Consider the following 18,692-nt stretch of genomic DNA (forward strand, 5'->3'; position numbering starts at 1 on the left):
GGATCAAATAAAAATGAAGAAAAAATTGAACTAACAAGTCATCAAGGAATACATACACAAAAGCATGGATTTTTGTTAGGTAGTCTACCTACTATTTCTTTTTTTTTTTTGGCACACTTAAGTTAGACTGGACTTATATAGTTAGTTTTCTCGAATGCTACTAAACAAATTTTGACATAGTGTTTCTATAGCATTTTCTTCTCTATTTCAACCTTTCCTAAGATATTATACTTAGTGTCTTACAAATTTAATATTTTTATAACTAATGACTTTTTTATCAGTAAAATTATAATCATTTTGTAAAAGGAGGATGGTCTGGATGCAAAAAAAAAAAAAAAAATCAAATAGTTATAAAACTATTTATTATGAGCCAGGGCTTCACCCTGCTTTGCAGGAATTATTGGACATAGCACAAGAACAAACATTGGCTTCTCCTGGACCATCTTTTTAAACACTACTCACAGTCAATCAACAATCTTCCAATGTAATCATTTTACATCAACTTTAAATTTTTATTTGTATATATGCTCATAAAATATTTATAAAATTATAACTACTAACTGTTATCCATGGGCTTACTCCTGAATATTTCATTTTAATTTATATATGTATATAGTAAGGATAACTATAGTGGTTATAATAATGTTATATTTCGGAATTTCATAAGAAGTATTTAATTTTTGTAGTATTATATTTTAACAATCTGAGAAATTTAGAATAAGGCATTAATAATTTTTACAGATTCATAATCAATAAAATATACCAGAACAATAAAATACTATCCTCTACATTCATTCACCATATCTCAAAAACGGCAATGCCTATGAAGCTGACAATTCACGCTGTTAAAAAAAAATGAAAATGATCAAATTATTTTATGTTTATTTATGTATATAATTTTTACTCTTGGGTTGGTAAGAAAAGGGATAGGTTGTGTAAATCCAATGTAATATTCTTCAGTGAGTGGAGAAGATGAAGAGGGAGGGTTCAGTCAGCAAAAAAAATAACACAAATAAACAAAAAATTATTTATTTGTGTTCGTTTGCTGACCATCTTCTCCACTTATTAACAGTCAACTATCTACACCTCGTAATATTGCTTCTTTTAATCTCGTTATAAAATTAATTATAAAGTTATCAAGCATTTCTTAAATTAATAGTCAGTTCTTTTTTAAAAATTGTTTAAAGTATAGTTTCAATTTTTGTAATATATTATATCCTACTATTTACATGAATTGCTGAGATGATGGTTTCTGAAATCTTTATTCTCTCCTTGCATCTACTCATAAGAATTAGATTGGAAATGTCAAAGATGTTTTCTGACAAAGAAAGAGAGCTCAGCAGCTGATTTCAATACTGGAAATCACATAGGAAAAGTTTTGATTTATGTAAGATAAGTAATTTTATTTATTGAAAAGAAAAAAAAGGATCCAGAAGAAAAATTATTTGGTTCTCAAAAAATTCAATACAGGCCACTAACATACTGCAAACTTCACCAGGTAATTTTAAAATTGTCAAAAGAGGTATGCTCTAGAAAAATGGTACTTGTAACAGTTTAAGGATACCAGTAACATTTAAACTACATTCAAAAAAAGGAAGGGGCCCTCTGAAAATTTTTATTGTCATAACACATTAAAATTTGTTTTTAGTGATGGATAATTGTTGTAAATTCACATTTTATACCCTTCTATTGAACCATAAAACACAATAAGGAGCCAACCAACATTTTTTAAATTCCCATTAAATACTGGTGAAATTGTGTTTTATAAGCTACATCAATAATTTTTTTTTAAAGCATTAATGGACCCTGAGGCGGGCGCTCCCCTAAAGTTGATGAAAATTTTAATTTTGGGAATAGTTTTATATTGTAACCCTCATATTTTATTCCTAAACAAAACACGTTTTTTTCATACCAATAATAATTAGATCCAAATCACACTTATTCTAAAAATGTTCTTTTTTTTTCTGGTTTGGATCCAAGTAAGTAGAATTCTTGTCCTAGCTGGAAAAAATTGGGAAGCTAAATCAAATATAGAGTCTTATAAAGATATTTTTATTATTATTTATTTAACTCATGAAAATATTTTCTGAATCTGTCCCTTGTACCAAGAAGATTTTGCCGTCGGAAAGCATGATGGAGTTACTTCTCAAACTACATTAGGTCTAGTCAGAGTACAGGGAAGAACCAGACGAAAGTTGTCCAGGTCTTTGCCGATATTCCTCAGAGAGGTGTCACTATAGGCTGATTTGGAAAAAACAAAACAAAAGGCTTATAATCTTGAACTTATCCAACGTTCCTCCACCCACTATTGGAATGCGTGATCCAAAACTACAATTGATACAGTTTCAAGATAGTGATACCAGCCAGAGGCATATTCAGAAGTTGTCTGTCTTCAATGCGACTTCTCATGGTGTGATTTAATGTTGCTATGTATTTATGCTATAACAGAAATTATGAAGACTAGAAGAGTCGAAAATGAAAGCTATCCCTTCTTGATAGTTTAAAATACAAGTCATGAAAGTGGCGCTCGACTGCTGCTTTTTATTTTTCATAACAAGAAGTCATCGAAGTGTTTTAATGTCCTTTTATATGAAAGATTGTGGCTTCACGTAACTTATGGGGATTTTACAAGTTGCTAATTTTTAAAAAAGTGTAATAAATTTCAAACCCTCGATAATTTTTTACCCACTAAGAAAATTTGAAAAATTGCTATCATACAGGGACTTAAGTAGAATTTTTTCGGGGGAAAAGGATTTAATTACATTATATAGCTTAATGCTTAAACATAGTTAACAGTTCCTACCGTAAATTAAATACTTTGATTTAATGCTTTATCATTTCGTAACGTTATTTTATTGTCAAATTATTACGAAACTCAGGTTCATGTGTTGAAAATCGTATTTTTTCACAGATTTCTGGGTGAAGGAGGGAAACATTTAGTTAATTTCGCGTAGGCCATATCTGTCACATGTATATAAATAATATTTATGGATTTTGGTGTATATATTTTAATCCATTAACAGTTATGTGTAAACATTCAATACAGAAGTTTGTTGTAAACAAATTATTCATTCGTAAACTATGTTGACTGTCATTAGATATCCAAATGGCATATTTGGAACCCACTGGGGGTCCAATATTTTCAAAATGAACCCTGAACTTGAAATGATTTTGTGCGTTCTCTTTGTTTAGCGGGTTTCCCGTATTCTTATGTTGTTTTTCGAACTTCTTTTAGCAAATGTATTTTATAATTTTTTTTTTAGCCCAACTCTTTTGTGTACGTTATTTTAGATTTTTAAATTAATTCTCTTGACATGTATACTATTTGAAGTATAGACTGATTGAAAATGGAAAATATTAGTGTAAGTGTATTGTATTAATTTGTTAATTGACTTTTTCTTGAAATTCTGATCTTATTAGTTTGTTATTTTCTTTAGAAAATATTTAAAGCAATTGTCAGAGGTATTGTAGACAGTCTTAAAGGCTGTCTCGCCATTGTTTCTTTAGACAAAAGTATTAAAGAAAAAGAAGAAAGGGGCTCACCAAGTACACAACAGTATGTTAAAATTCAGAAGCCAAGTGCAACTTCTAAACAGCCTGTGAAAACTAAACAGTGAGTGCCTGTTTATAAAATACACAACTTAATTAACTTTAGAATATGGAACTAAAACTTTGTTGATTTTTACCATCCTTTCATATTACTGTGTCACTTGACCTTTTATAATAATTTTTTCAATATGATGATAAATTCAATTTTTGGTTTATTATAAATGTGCTGATGTACTCTTAATTTTTTGTAGGGAAGGGAAAATTTTGAAAAGAACCCTACAATGTTGTGGTTTGAACGGAGGTGTGTTTTTGCTGAGTATATTATTCTTCGACCATGGTTTCCTGCCTTTGCTTCAATACTTTTTGATGATCATTTTCGGGCATACATCTGAAATCGGTCAAACAGTATGGTCAATCACTCATTCTTTTCTTTCTATTATATTCAGAACTCTTTGGATTCTCCCTCTTATGATATTGAGCAAACTTGTTAACAGCTTATGGTTTCAGGTAATTGTTATTCATAGAATTGTCAATAAGCATCTTACATGAAAGTTTTCTTTTTAACATTGCATATTGTTATAATATTTTTAAATTTTTACTTATAGAATTTTAAAATTAAGTTCTAATTCTTGTTAACCTATCTTAAAATAATGTAGATTAATCAGGCTCATAAATAAAATAAACCATTATTCATGATTAATATGCTTTTTATTTTACATATGGTATATTACTGATAGGTTGGCAAGTAACTTAATGGAGAAAATAGAATTGATTATAGCGGGAATAAAATTCATGTATTGTGATATTATTGGAAATTATCATTTCTGTATTTTACACAAACTATTTTGTTTTGTACTCCACTTTTGATTTTATTTGTTGTCCTTTTTAGATTTTATTTAAATATATAGTGGGGGAAAATATTTCGATCGTAAAACATTTTGAATCCGTATTTTCTAGAGAAATCATGTTTTTAAGGTCCCCTAAGTGCCAGTAATTCTAGTTACTGTTAGATTTCTCTAATATTTCTTATTAAATTAATTCAAGTGCTGTTCCATCTGTGTTCCATTGCATTTTTTATTTATTTATTATTATAAAGCCTTGAATATATCAGAAAAACAATAGGTGAATGCTGTTAGTTCTTCCTGATTTCTCAACACGTGATAGATAGCGTCTGTGCTTTACTACGGACATAATCACTCATTTGTACTGATATGGTAACTATTAAGATAATTGATAGATTAATTGTCTTTATCTCTCCATGTTCCTTTTAATTAATGTCTTATTTTTTTAATATCTATTAGTGATACTATTGTTTAGATGACAAAATATTATTTTTCACTTTTTATTTATGCTTTTATGTGTAATTATTTATTTTTATAATGATATTAATCATGATATATCCACTATTGTGAAAGCAGAGAAATATTGAAGCAGAAACTGAAAAACAAATATATTCAATAATAAGTGCATTAAATTATGAATTTTCTTAAAGTCTGTAAGGAATAGTAGAGTAAGAAACATTGGGGTCTTATACTAATTAGCTCAACCTTGAATCTGATTCTCTTTAGGTGATGTCCACTAATTTTTCAACACTTGTAAAAAATAATTCGAAAATTATTTCTGCTTACTATCACTTGAAGGATCCTGTGGAAAAATGTTGTTATTCCATTTTTTAATATTTGTAGTAAAATTTAATTTTCTTTAACTACGCAGTTCTTTTTGAGTTATTGTCATGATAAAAGAATTTAAAGACCCATATTAAACCCTGGGGCATCTTAACAAATTTTAGTAACGATAAATGGTAGGAATTGTTGAAATGCTCCACACATTTTTGATTCATCTTTGGGGTCCCCAGGGATGCCTCTGTCACCCGATTTTATGAATTCACTCTGAATGGCTTTACAGGGGTAATAGGTAGGCTTATAGGGGATAAAGGAGGGCCTTTCGTCTTAAATATTTTCTTGCTTCTTTTCTCCACCAAGTTATCCAATCCTGATACCAAGTTATCATCCATCGTACATCTCTGATATCCTTCAATTTAAATCCTTAGTCCATTTTCGCAATACCCATTCACGGCCTTCAGATTTTTATATTACTGCCCATCGAACCGCAGCCTTTGGTAGATCTTTCCTCATCCGTTCCTCTTCTTTATAGAATTCTATTCCCTCCTTTATTCGTAGTTCTAATACCTTTCCAATCTTCAAATTCCGTATCTTCGACCACCTTCTGTCCACCCAATTCCAGAAGAATAACAATTGAACATTTCAAATAAGGTTTTTATATTTTCTGTATTTAATGTTTCAGATTTTCATTTTTACTTGTAAATATGTATATAAGCAGAAATTGTACCTTTTCATTTATTATTTTTAGTTGATTTTTTATCATTTTTTATTTATTATCAGATGTGTTAGTTATCTTATGTTTTATGATTTTATTTTATTTGTTATATTCTTGTTTTATATATTCTGTTAATTATTGTTGTTCATTTTTATCTTTTCAAATTCATTAGTTTATTATATTTTATGACGTTTTATAATTTCAGTTTTATTTTGTATATCACTCTAAGGCTCTAAAGCCTAATTTTGAAGGCTGTATATTATTCTAAAGGGATCAATCCCAGAATATATAAATAATTTTATTATCATTATTCCTCAAGAGTCATCATTCTTCTGCTTAGCATATTTCCATACACGATTTTCATTGGAACCAAATTGTTTATCCCTTCTATATTCACTGTTTTATTATTTCATGACACTGGCCAATTAATAAGCCCTTTTGAAATCAGGATTCTGGCCAAAAGAGGGAACCACATAATTTTTTCATTGGAACATTCAAACATTTAATTCTTCCTTGGTTATTTTTAAAATACAAAACAATCTAAATTTTCAATTAATACTTTAATAATGAGGATATAACCTTGACAGTATAAATAATTAAAGAAGATGGTTGAGGTTGCGGGCAAACACACGGATGAGAATAAACTTATTTTTCTCAGAACCAAGAAAACAAATATAATCATGAAAGCAACAAAACATTAATATAATTTAGTTGGAAATACGTAAGAGAATATGAAACAAGTGAATTTAATAGTACTTAATGCTATTTGATTAATTGTTTCATGGTTCCACTAAATCTAATATTTATTTTTGGTTGCTCCTATTCTTTCGTAGTTCTATATTTTTTTGTACTCTTATTTGTATGTTTTCTTTCTTGAATGCATCCACAATCAACATTATGTCTTAAAATTTACTCAGCAGTAACTCATCTTCGTAGCTATTCCTTTAAAGCTTAACATTTAAGAAATCTTTTTCATTTCTTTAGCTTTCCTGTTTTAATTGATATCAATGATTATTTATTGTTTTCAGGATATTGCTGATTCTGCATATCGCTATTCTTGTGGTCGCCCCCAGTTACTTCCTAACATTGGCAAATTAGTTGCTGATGTGACTTTCAGTGTTTTAATACAGGCTTTTTTTGTCATACAGGTTTGGTGTTAAATATAAAGAAATAAAATATAGTATTTAATTTCTTGTTTTGAATATTTTTTTCTTTAATTTATTCCAGACATGCTTAGTTAATTATTTCCCTGTTGCCCCCTTTGGCTACATATTTGCTCTGATCCACAATTGTTTATTGTACTCTTTATATTCATTTGAATATAAAATGTACAATATGGGCTGGGAGCTTCACAAAAGACTTAATTTTATTGAATCCAATTGGCCATATTTTATTGGTTTTGGGCTACCTCTGGCTATACTCACTAGTCTTACTCCATCATACATTTTGAGGTATTGAAATTATTTTGTTCATTTGATCATTTTAATCTTAATTATTCTATCAAATAAAATCAATTAATTAATTTTTTTAATTTTATTTTAGTGGCTGTATATTTTCGATTTTATTCCCTTTGCTCATCATAAGTGCTAATGAAGCTTCTCCTGTTACTAATTCCACGTATGTAATTGTTTTGAACTATATAAATAAGAAATAAATTATTCTATAAATATATTTTAATTATTATATGTTCAGTATAAATTATGAATGCAGCTCTAATTAACAGTAAAGGTAGGGAATAAAAGATGGCGTACTGATTTATTGATTGAAAATAAAAAACTAAATTAATAAATTTATTAACATTTAGCATTTTGATTTCAAGCTTATTTGTTTGTGTATAAGATTTGAAGGGTAACTTTTTAGAGGTGTAGGACTGTATCTGTACCTTTACTGAGATTTTGGGATGCAGGGGTCCCTATAATCTTATTAATATTCATCAATTGTAAAGTTTTTGATTCACGTTTGCTTTCTTTAAATGAAGGTTTTTATCCATTGCCAATATGAATTGAACAAAGACTAAAATTAATACTTAAAGAAATCAAATCAACATAAATTTGTTTGGTAATTTTTAATTTAACAAAAATAGTTCAGTTAATTATAAACCAAAAAAGGGAATTTAGTAAAAAGTTTTGAGGAACACCTGGAAATTCGCTGTTTTTTTTTGGGGGGGGGGACTAATTACTAATTTCAAATTTGTGACCTCCCATTTTCACTGGAAATGAAAAGATAAAATTAAAAATGAATTTTTTTTTTTTTTTTCTCTAATGCAAAAAAATATGGATTTTTTAGTAACATCTATTTATACTAAATTAAGTAAGAGTCAATTCCTAACATCTTTTAATCTATAATTTGTGGAAAGTTATGTAAATTAGCTCATTTTTGTTTTTTAGAATACAAATTTACAATTTTTTTCCAGAAGGAAAAAAAAAACCTTTTTCCCTCAAACTTACAGAAACATTTCTTATTCACATAAATTACTAATATTCATGTTATACCAAGTTAAAGATGAGTCAACTACCTACAATTTTTATCTTAATATTTTTGTTTAGCTGCTCTTTTTTGTATTGAGCACAGGTTCAAATTATGAAATGTAGTCCAATCAAATGGGGATCTAAAAGAGGTCTCTGTAGGAACTTATAGAGAAGTCCTGAAAATTGCTCATTTGTGTTTTTTGAAGTCTTGATTACGAATTTCAATTTTGTAACCTCAATGTTTTGTGTTGAAACCTCTTTATGTTCTTCATTTGGCCAGACAATACCCCATCTCTTAATTTTGTTGTGCTCAATATAAACCGAAGCAACTGAAAAAAATGAGATCCTTTGTTATTTTAAAAATAATTATGAGGAAAATTGAAGGTCATGAAGTTGAAATTCGTAATCATTTCCCAACAAAATATAATTAAGGAAATTTTCAGAACATTTCCAAAACTTTTCAGGTAAAAATACCATAGTGCGTGATTCAAATCATAAAACTCAGTAGTAAAAAAAAAAAAATGGGAAAAATTCTTTAAAATAATTATCATTGAAATGTCCTAAAAACCTTGTTTTATTTTAATTTATAATACATCATATTTTTAGTGACTGTTACTCTTCATTAATAACTGTTCTTATTAAATAACTATTAACTAAGAATTTTAATTTTTAGACCTGGACGACTTCCTCTGTTTTCTCTTGTGATATTCTTGTCGAACACAGTATTCCACAAGACCCTAGCACCAATGGAAAAGAATCGTGTCAACACTACCAAGAGCAGCTGATATAACGAACTATATTTTTTTCCTTTGAGGAATGAGTTATTGTAAATATGTATATATAAATACATAATAGTCATGTGTTGGCTGTGTTATTTTGAATATGCTGATGTAAATATGTTACAATGGATTTTCAGCCATAAATTCTGTAAATTACAGAAATTGTAATTTTATTTTATTTATCTCTTTGTTGGATTTTTTTTTTTTTTTTTTTATCATTTGTTGTTAAGTCTTTTTATTTCTGTACTGTTTATATTTACAGAAAAGAAAGCTCTCTAAAAAAAAAAAAAAATTGCTGTTGTATTATTTATTCACAACTCTACCTTTAATTATATATTAAATATTCTTGTTTTTCTTGGAGAAGTTTGTCGGGGGGTGCGGTCTTTGTCGGTTTGCGTAGAAGGCAGGTTTGTAACTTCAAACCTGCCTTCTACGCCACAACCCCTGATGAAGACCTGAAACTCAGGTCGAAACGTCGGCATAAAATAAATAAATATTGTTTTGTTTATTTATGTTGTTCTTTGCTGACCGCACCCCCCGACAAACTTCTCCAAGCATTAATCTACGGTCAACTATCTACACCTCATTATTCTTGTTTTTATTTATTTTCTTTCTGCATATCCACAGACAGACTTTAGTAATGGTTACACTATTTGTGGTATAACCTGAGGAAAGCATATGTTAATGGTTGATTAGCAAGAGTTTACAGATCTATTTGCCTAAAAAAAAAATAGATTCAAAATTAAAAGTGACTAATGTCTAATATTCGAAAACTTACTGATATTTGTCAGTATTCATTACTATTTGCTAGCTTACCGTTAAAAAAGCATTTTATGCTTTATTTGTTTAACAATATACAATAATAATAACAATATAACATAAACAATGTAAGTAACTATCAAAAAGTGATCTTGGATGTAATATTTGGTCAAAGATTTTTTACTGGCATTTATAATTTTAGAAGAAGAGATTTATTTGCTTTGCTATCCCTTCTACTTATGAAAGGGCCAAGTTGTTATATTTGTTTTCTGTTATGCTTGTCTTCACTGTTGATCTTTGCTTCATTGAACATGAAATAAATTCAACTATCTATTGTTTAAGTTATAAAATGGGGTATTGTAAATGTAGCTGTAAAATAGATTGGTAAAAATAATCGGTTAATCCTGAAAACAAGTGTCCATGCCTCATTAATTTTATACCCCAACAGCAGTTTTAAGTGCCAGGAGCCACCTAAATATATTTTCTATGAGAAATTTCAGTGACTGATTTACTTTATAGTCCCATGTAGTTTTATTAATATCTAATTCCTTGTTAATCAAAAAAATTATGCAAAGGTAGGAAAGAAGCGTCTGTCATTCTGTTAATTCGATTTAGAATCGGGTATCTTGGGTATTTTACAATGATATCTCAATTGAGCAAACTGATTTTAGTAACTGGATATTGGGATTCTATACAATATGATGTTTCAAAGGATTTAAAGCATAACTCGTTTAGAACTCTGACTATGAAAAATGGTGTAATTGAATTTTAGGTATAGATATGCAGAGGTTCATAACAGGCTATTCAGCTTAAGTTCTCAATAGACTACAGCTAGATGTAAAAGTTGACTTTTGTATTGTATTAAGTAGCTAGGTCAGTAACATTGTGTCAATTAATTTTTTTCAGGGCCAAACGCTTCAAATATTAAAGGAACCCTGACCCCAAAGTTCTCTGTCACTCGCTTTATTGTATTGAACAATAATTTTGATTAATATACAAATCCCTAGGAACCAATTTAAAGGGAAGAGGGACTAAGTGCTTTGGTTTCTGATATTCAGGTCTTGGTTTATTCTATTGCCACATGGATCAGTAAATGTTTATATCACAACAATCCCACTTCCCAGTTCTGTAGGACTTGAATGCGTCTTGAGAAAAAAAAAAAAATATGCTACAAAGAATGACTAACATTAAAAGCCCAAGGTTGTATCTCCACTTTTAAGCCCCATAAACAATCAAACATAGTTCCCCTGTAACAAAAAAATTTTCGATTGATTATAAACAGTTGCGCAACACCTGAAACCATCTCATCTACTTCAACCCCATTGTCCAACGTCTTCGTGTTTGGAGACCTCGATGGTGATGCTGAAGGACGATGTAGCTTGGTTTATGATGAAGAACGAAAATTATCGATTATGTGGTTCGATTAATTAAATCCTTTAATATTTGATTTACTTCATTTTTAGAGGTCAAGTTTTCAAGGTTACCTAGTCAGTTGTTTGAAAATTGAGTTTTTAATTTCACGTTTAGATGTTACTTTAGTATTTGAAGCATTCGGCCCTAAAAAATGGTAACTGACAATATGTTAACTGTCCTAGCTACTTATATAGAATATAAAAGTCAACTTTTACAATTCAGTCGTTGACTATAGAGTACTATTGCCGAATAGGCTGTTAAAAGCCTCTGAATCTACACCTAAAATTCAATTACACTATTCCCATAGTCAAAGAACTCGTTACGCTAAGGGGAGTTCTGCAACAAATAGCAGGTGTTAGAGGGGGGCGAAATTAAATTTCGCATAATATAACTTTTTAACACGGTGAAGTTTTAACCAACTGATCTAAAAAAGCTAGTTATGATTAGGTAAAGTAAAAATTACTTTGAAAAAAAAACTATTAGAGAGAGTATCTCAAGAGAGTTCCTACGATACTCATGAAGAGTCCGAGCTCGTCAACGATAGTGGTGTAAGTAAATATTTCACCCAGAGGATTGAATACTCTACTCTCCTTCAAAAGGATAGTGAAACAATTTTAAACTAAAAAATAAGGTAGCCGGTGTTTGACTTCTGCTCCATTCCTCGCCCCTGTGTTTACAAGGTCCCCTTTTTGGTTTCACTATTTTTACAACTACCCTTTCCATATTCCTACCTTATTTATACTCATCCCTTCGAGCTTTCGCCAGGCCAATAGATCCTTTGCAAGTCAGCGATGAATCGCTTTTACACAAGCACCGATTATATTCTATTGCTGATTAGAAAAATATCTCTTTCATATCATAAACCTATCTCAAACAAACTTATAACAGAGTAATTATTTATTTTTTTCCTGATTCTGGGAAATGATTTCATCACAAACAGCATAGAGATCCAAAGAAGCGTCTTGGTGTCTTAAGATTACAATGACAACCTCTTTAGAAAAAAAAAATCCTAGTCAATGCCGAGGAGTTGAAAATTGAACATAATAAAGAATTTTAGCTGTTATGTACAAAATAATCTTTAAAAATGAATTACTAGGGGGTGATTCTTTGTAGTATTCGTATTATTATTATTTTTTTTGCCCAGACAAAAATATGTTTCATTTACCTTAACTTTAATCATTAGTTTTTAAGTTGTTACTTTAGAACTTGTTTAATTTACATATGATTCTTTAACATTTTAATAAAATTAGTTGATTTTCTCTTCAGAAAAATTTCATGGTGGATAATAGATTTATAAACTTTAGATGGTTTATTCTCGGTCAATTCTTTTATTTCTTCCTATAAACTAAAACCATTGTTATTTATAAAAATACAACTTTCAGTTATATTGATATTTAGTCTGGTGCACCTGGATACTTTTACTTAAAGTTGTTTCAAGTGAGAACAAAACGTTTTGGATCAAATCTTTTTTTTCTTCAAGTTTTTACGAACTGGCACCAAAGAGAAAGGAGACGATATTGGAAAAATGAAAACATGTGTTATTTAGTTGGCTATGCCTTTGCCTATGGCCGATTGGGGGAATGTGTGTGAAATGTGTTCAGTAAAATTTATGTATTGATTTTTATATATATATTTTTTTAGTTAAAATAACAGACAATTTGCCAAAATGGGGAATGTTTATGCATCTAGTCAAAAAAGTACCTCGGACCCATTTTCTCCATTTGATCCAGAAAATATTATACCTTTAGTGGATGAAAAGTTAGAAAATCCTGGGTCTATGGAAGAGCTGCACAAAAAGTGTAAAGGTAAGTAAGGCTTTTTGTTTCCTAATTAGATTCATTCGTAGCATAATGTAATTTTAAATTGTGTTGATTGGTGTGTTTTATTTATCATTCGTTTCGTTCTATAAGAATTGTTTTATTGTGAATACGGTTTCCGAATTATTTAATCGTTTGTTGATCACTTTTACGTACAATAGTACTTATTTTTGACCGGTTTTGGTTGCACTTACACTATTAGTAATTCCAAAAAATACTGCATAGATTACTATTACATAAAACTAATTTTTGGATGAAAATTAAACAATGATAAGCCAATACATGTGCTCCTTACAGAGTAACCTTCCTGATAAAGAATGAGGTTATGCTTGACTGCATAACTTCATAGTTCCTGGTTCAAAAGATTCTATGGGAAATAATTGCATATCATTAATAGTTTGATGTGAAAAAAAGGATGTTTCACACACTAGTACTAGTACTCATTTAACATGGCCCTCACAATTCCCTTAATTTTGTTATATTTTTAGTCAATTTGCCTCAAAACAACACATCATTTCTTTAAAATATTACAAAGTCAATTTAATCTGATTTGTTAATCGCTATGATCATCAACTGATACAATAGAGAAACATAGATCAGTTTTATCTACTGTCTTTGGTTATTGCATTATGTTAAAGCATCTATATATTACAGTCAGATTATAGCTGTTGAGATGATAACTTGTGTTACATATTTGTTTATTTAACCTTAATGAATGATACCTACTTTCTAAAATTGGTACACATACTAACGATTCTCTCTCTATACTTACCAATGTCTTTATAACCTCCAGTTTTGCAGTATTACATACTTTTAAAAGTGTATGGTCCTGATATAGCTCGATATTAGTAGTGTTGTTATGAATATTTATTTGTTATATAAAATGGTTACAAACTTGTTTTGAGATAGTGTAAGTTATTGTTAACAAGTTGTAGCTTATGACTGGTTTTAATTGTTCTATTTATTGACAAAATAATACTAATGTCCTGTAGTATTTCACAAATAATTGTCAATAATAAATAATTGTTTTAAAGTAAACAATCATCAGCATTATTTCTTTTCTATTTGGATTGTAACATACTTTTTTATGACAATAAATAACGTGTTCTATGTTTATTTCTTAGTTACTCTTTATCCTTGCAATCAATATACTTTTAATGTTAATGTTGGTAGGAATAACTTGTTCAGTTTATGGATGAATCTATCTGATATGTTATCCTAGCTTCAGTTTCATTTCATAGCATCCCCACAGTTTCATAATATTTAATTTGCTATTATTCCTTATGATTTTTACATCTTTTACTTTATTATCTATTAGCCTTAATATAGTTTGTATGTATAAAGTCTATATAATTAATTAGAATTGATATAATTCTATCAATATATGTGACATTGTATAGGCTATTATTAGTATTAAAATTATTGAGTTTAATGTAATTTTAAATTGCAACAGAATTCCTTAGAAAATATCATTTGCAGATAGTTTTTTCTTCTTAACTATATCAAGTTAATTTTTTTAAATTTTATTTTTTAATTCATTTAAAATTTAAACATGGTTCAAGAAAAACTCAGTTCATGTTTTATGGGTAATAAGTTGTAAACCATGACATTTAGTATTTTCCTTTTATTATTTTTTAAAAAATGTATGCCCACAATTTACATACTCTCCCAAATCATTTTTTCTAAATGTATCAAAATGTTACTTATACTAAAAAGATAAATTTCTTTCATGTGTTTCATTTTTATTATTACTATCTTTATAATTTTTATTTTTTATAATCGGTGAAAATATTTTTAAGTGACTGAAGTTGTTTTATTGGGAATTATTGTTTATTTTACTAATTGCTTATTTTTTTATCGGTTTACAGATATATTTCCTGTGAATTTCGAAGGGGCTAAAATAGCTGTTCAAAAAGGTCTAAGCAATCATTTTCAGATTTCTCATTCTTTAAATATGAGTTCTTTGGCACCATCCGGTTATCGATTTGGTGCTACATATGTCGGAACAAAACAATATGGTCCTGGTGAAGCATATCCTGTATTAGTGGGTGACATAGATCCAGTCGGAAATCTTAATGCGAACATTTACCATAAGTTTAATGACAATATAATTGGAAAAATTCAAGCCCAGGTAATTCTTGTTGTATATTATTAATTAATTTAACCATAAAAAGTCTCTGTTTCTAGGATAAAAGTATACTAGTAGGGTCATTGTTATAATGATAAGAGTCGCATATATGATTTTGTGAAAATAAGTTATTTTCCTCAAAAATATTTTCTTTAACATGTTTATTTCTTATACTTGACTGTATTTTCAGTCCAGGAAACAGAGCACTTTCAATGATTCAAAAGAACTAATGATTGTTCTAAAAAAAAAAAAAACCACATAACTATCAATGGAATACAATAATTGTAATTATAAACTGAATTTAACTTGTAAAATGTGTAGTATAAAGATAAATATAAACTTACATTATGTTGATATTGTGTACCAAGTTCTTTAAATTTCAATCCCTTCTTTCTCCATATCATCAATTTACTCTTTCTACAGCTACTATTTCAGCAGTTCTTCTGTTTCTTTTAAAATTAACGGGGTGTCATTTTCCTCAGTGTTACTATTCAGGTGTGATTTGGTAATGTGACTTTTTTCTAGTATTAATTGATCAAACACCATTTGAGATTCCTTCCCTACCTCATTTTAGAGATTTTTTTAGCAGCTGGTGATAAAATTTTAAGTATTATAATATTAAAATTAAAATTCAAGAGAATGATGAAACTTTACATTATCTGTAATCACAGGTAGCTTTGTGAGACAGCATTTAATTTTAGCTCTGCTTTTGAATATAACTGACATCAGACCTGTTTAAAATTTTGTTTTGAGAATTTAATCATTTTTTTCTCAGTCAGAACTATCAACAGGATAGCATGAGTTCTGGGAGCCCCTGTCTGCCTCTTGACGATACATCTGCTTATTAAAAATTGATCAGAATTTATCTTCTTTTGGGTAAAAAAGATGAAGAATGATATCCCAATTAGTGAATTTGAAAGAGGTTGCTTTATTCAATATTTTTTCCAAAAATAGGTGTTCCTTTGAATTGATAATAATTTTGTTTTCTTCTAATTAGTTTGAAAATTTTCAGAGCTTGTAATTTTAGATTGTCAGGCTTTAAATGAAGGACATAAAGAAAGAAGTGCTTTGAAAAGCACTAGTTAAGTAAAAATAAAACATTTTTGTGACTACTGGAGAAAACAAAAAAGATTTTTTATGCACTTAAATTAAATCCTTTATCTAAAGGAATATTTCTTTTTTTTAATAATTTAGATTTTTTTTATTAAATTTAACTTTGTCGTATAGTACATATCACCTATATGGATTAAATATATCTTTTTTATCCACATTTCTTGTCTTTGGTCTTTGATGTTAATGTTATGTTATAAATAATACTCGCATATTATGGCTTGAAAGTTGAATATTTTTAGAGTTACTAAAAGCAATTTGTCCTTTTTATACGAAAAAAAAAAATTAAATTTAAAACTCGTGTATGTCACCAGGCTATTTGCAAGCTTTCAACCATTTGGGATAAAAAAAAGTTGCAAGTTTATTGAAAACAGTAAATTAGATTTAAAATCTGTGTAAAACATTTCTACAAAATTTAAAGGGAAGTATTCCATAATTTTCACCGCCTTTTTAATTGTGGAAACTGAGACAAAACAAATTTGAATTGTGTGGTTTTTCCTCCCCATTATTTTATCCAGTCACGCTTTAGACATTGTAGAGCTGGCCCTAGTTTTGCACATCCTATAAACACTGTTCTAAAAAAAATATTTTCAATCATATATTAATTTTGTATTACATTTTAATTTATACCTAATATGCGAGTTAAATTAATATTTGAGGATTTTTCTTTTATTTATTCGAATTGATTAGCAATTTTTCGGTCCTGACTAGAACAGATAAACATCACTGAATCACTTCTGAACTACAGGTTGATGCTGAAGAAAGACTGTTGAAAAGGAAGATAATATTAAAATATACCAGCTTAGTATACAAAATGTATATACTTTATTTTACAGGTTCAAAGCAGCCGTTGTACAGCATCACAGTACGTTTTAGACTACAGAGGTAGTAATTACACAGCTACGGTGACATTCGCTAATCCTGATGTAGTAAATCTTTCGGGTAATTTTTTTTTTTACTGGCTCTTGTATTTATAACTGATATAATAAATATTTTATATATAACTGAATGATTAATTAAAAATCTATTTTTTTTCCTAAATCAGGTGTATTTGTCGGTCACTATATACAGAGTATTACAAAAAATACTGATGTTGGTGTTGAATTGGCATACCAAAGGAGTCTATCAATTCCTGGTACCCAACTAGCTCTAACATCTTTAGCAGCTCGATATACAGGTTATTGTTTAAAATTCTTATTTCTCTCTCATTTTTATTATAATTTTCATCATTCTGTTAACTCTCTTCTTGTCATCTAGTGAATAAACAACAAATTAGATTTTATTTATTTCTTTTTTTTTTCTTTATTTTGGTTTAAATAAAGATTATTTAAAATAAAAGTAGTATAGCATCATTTCTATAGATTTTATGGAAATGTGTCCCTTTCTAATTTATCGTTTTTGCTTTGTTTTTTTAAACGAAACTCAGCACTCCTTTTTGTAATGACGGTTTGAATGACTGTATTTGTGTATGTATATTTGTTAAAAATTGGCCTTTGAAAATAAATCTTGACATTTCATCATGCTGTTTATTTTATCAAGTGAGGAGAAGATGGATTCGGTCAGAAAATAGCACAAATAAGTTGAAAACTTACTTAATTGTGCCAACGTTGCAGCCAGAATTTCTAGCCTTCATCAGAGCCAAGAACAAAGAGCAAGATAATAACCAATGAATCAAAGAAAAAAATATACACAATGATTAAAGTAAATTGTACATAATGAAAATTAATAAAAATAAAGTAATGAAAGGAGTTGAAGATAAAATGTATTTATAGGTAATTAAATATTTAAGTAAAATAACATAATTAAGGAAATATAAATATAAAGTTATACAATGCAAAGATACAAAGAATTATGAAATAAAGAAACAAAATATAAATGGGAAATCCTCTAGCTCCCGATGTTTCCAACATTGACCTCAATGATTTGCTTGATTCTGTTATCCCATTCTTTTCAGTTGACCTTATTCTTATTAAAAAATATGTAGATTCTCACCTTCCAGTAATTTTGTCACCTTTGTAACGTATTTTTCCAACTCAGAGTCTTACTGCACGTACTTAGATTCCCGATCTCCTATAAGTAGGTGAGTTCTATGTTCTATTATCTTTCTTTTTACCCCCTTCTCTATTCTGTTCTTATTGTTCCTTACCCATGCTAGTTATGTTCATCACATATTATTATCATATTTTCTAATCACTTTTTTTGGCTAACTTTACTTTATAATTTGTTTCTTTATTCTATATTCATATTTCTTAGTTTTTTTGCATTATATAACTTTATATTTTTATTTTCTTAATTATGTAATTTTACTTAAATATTTAATTACTTATATGTA

At 28.6% G+C, this 18,692-nt stretch overlaps 2 protein-coding genes across 2 annotated transcripts in view; both read left to right on the plus strand.

The window, feature by feature from the left end:
* Positions 1-3,091: 3,091 nt before the first annotated feature.
* Positions 3,092-9,223, plus strand: tank (EI24 domain-containing protein tank). The gene is made up of 7 exons (XM_014420207.3): positions 3,092-3,362; positions 3,438-3,613; positions 3,801-4,056; positions 6,915-7,034; positions 7,114-7,337; positions 7,429-7,503; positions 9,028-9,223. The coding sequence occupies exons 1-7, from the start codon at positions 3,348-3,350 to the stop codon at positions 9,137-9,139; spliced, it is 978 nt and encodes a 325-aa protein (XP_014275693.1). The 5' UTR covers positions 3,092-3,347; the 3' UTR covers positions 9,140-9,223.
* A 3,616-nt stretch (positions 9,224-12,839) lies between these two features.
* Positions 12,840-18,692, plus strand: part of LOC106680470 (mitochondrial import receptor subunit TOM40 homolog 1) — an 8,883-nt gene continuing 3,030 nt past the window's right edge. Inside the window, exons 1-4 of the mRNA XM_014420206.3 lie at positions 12,840-13,110; positions 14,991-15,253; positions 17,197-17,302; positions 17,406-17,537. Of these exons, the coding sequence (XP_014275692.1) occupies positions 12,972-13,110; positions 14,991-15,253; positions 17,197-17,302; positions 17,406-17,537 (640 nt within the window). The 5' untranslated portion in view covers positions 12,840-12,971. The remainder of the gene's footprint in view (positions 13,111-14,990; positions 15,254-17,196; positions 17,303-17,405; positions 17,538-18,692) is intronic.

The sequence above is a fragment of the Halyomorpha halys genome, unplaced genomic scaffold (assembly GCF_000696795.3).
Source record: "Halyomorpha halys isolate HHAL.00 unplaced genomic scaffold, Hhal_1.1 Scaffold263.1, whole genome shotgun sequence".
Classification (NCBI taxonomy): Eukaryota; Metazoa; Arthropoda; class Insecta; order Hemiptera; family Pentatomidae; genus Halyomorpha; species Halyomorpha halys.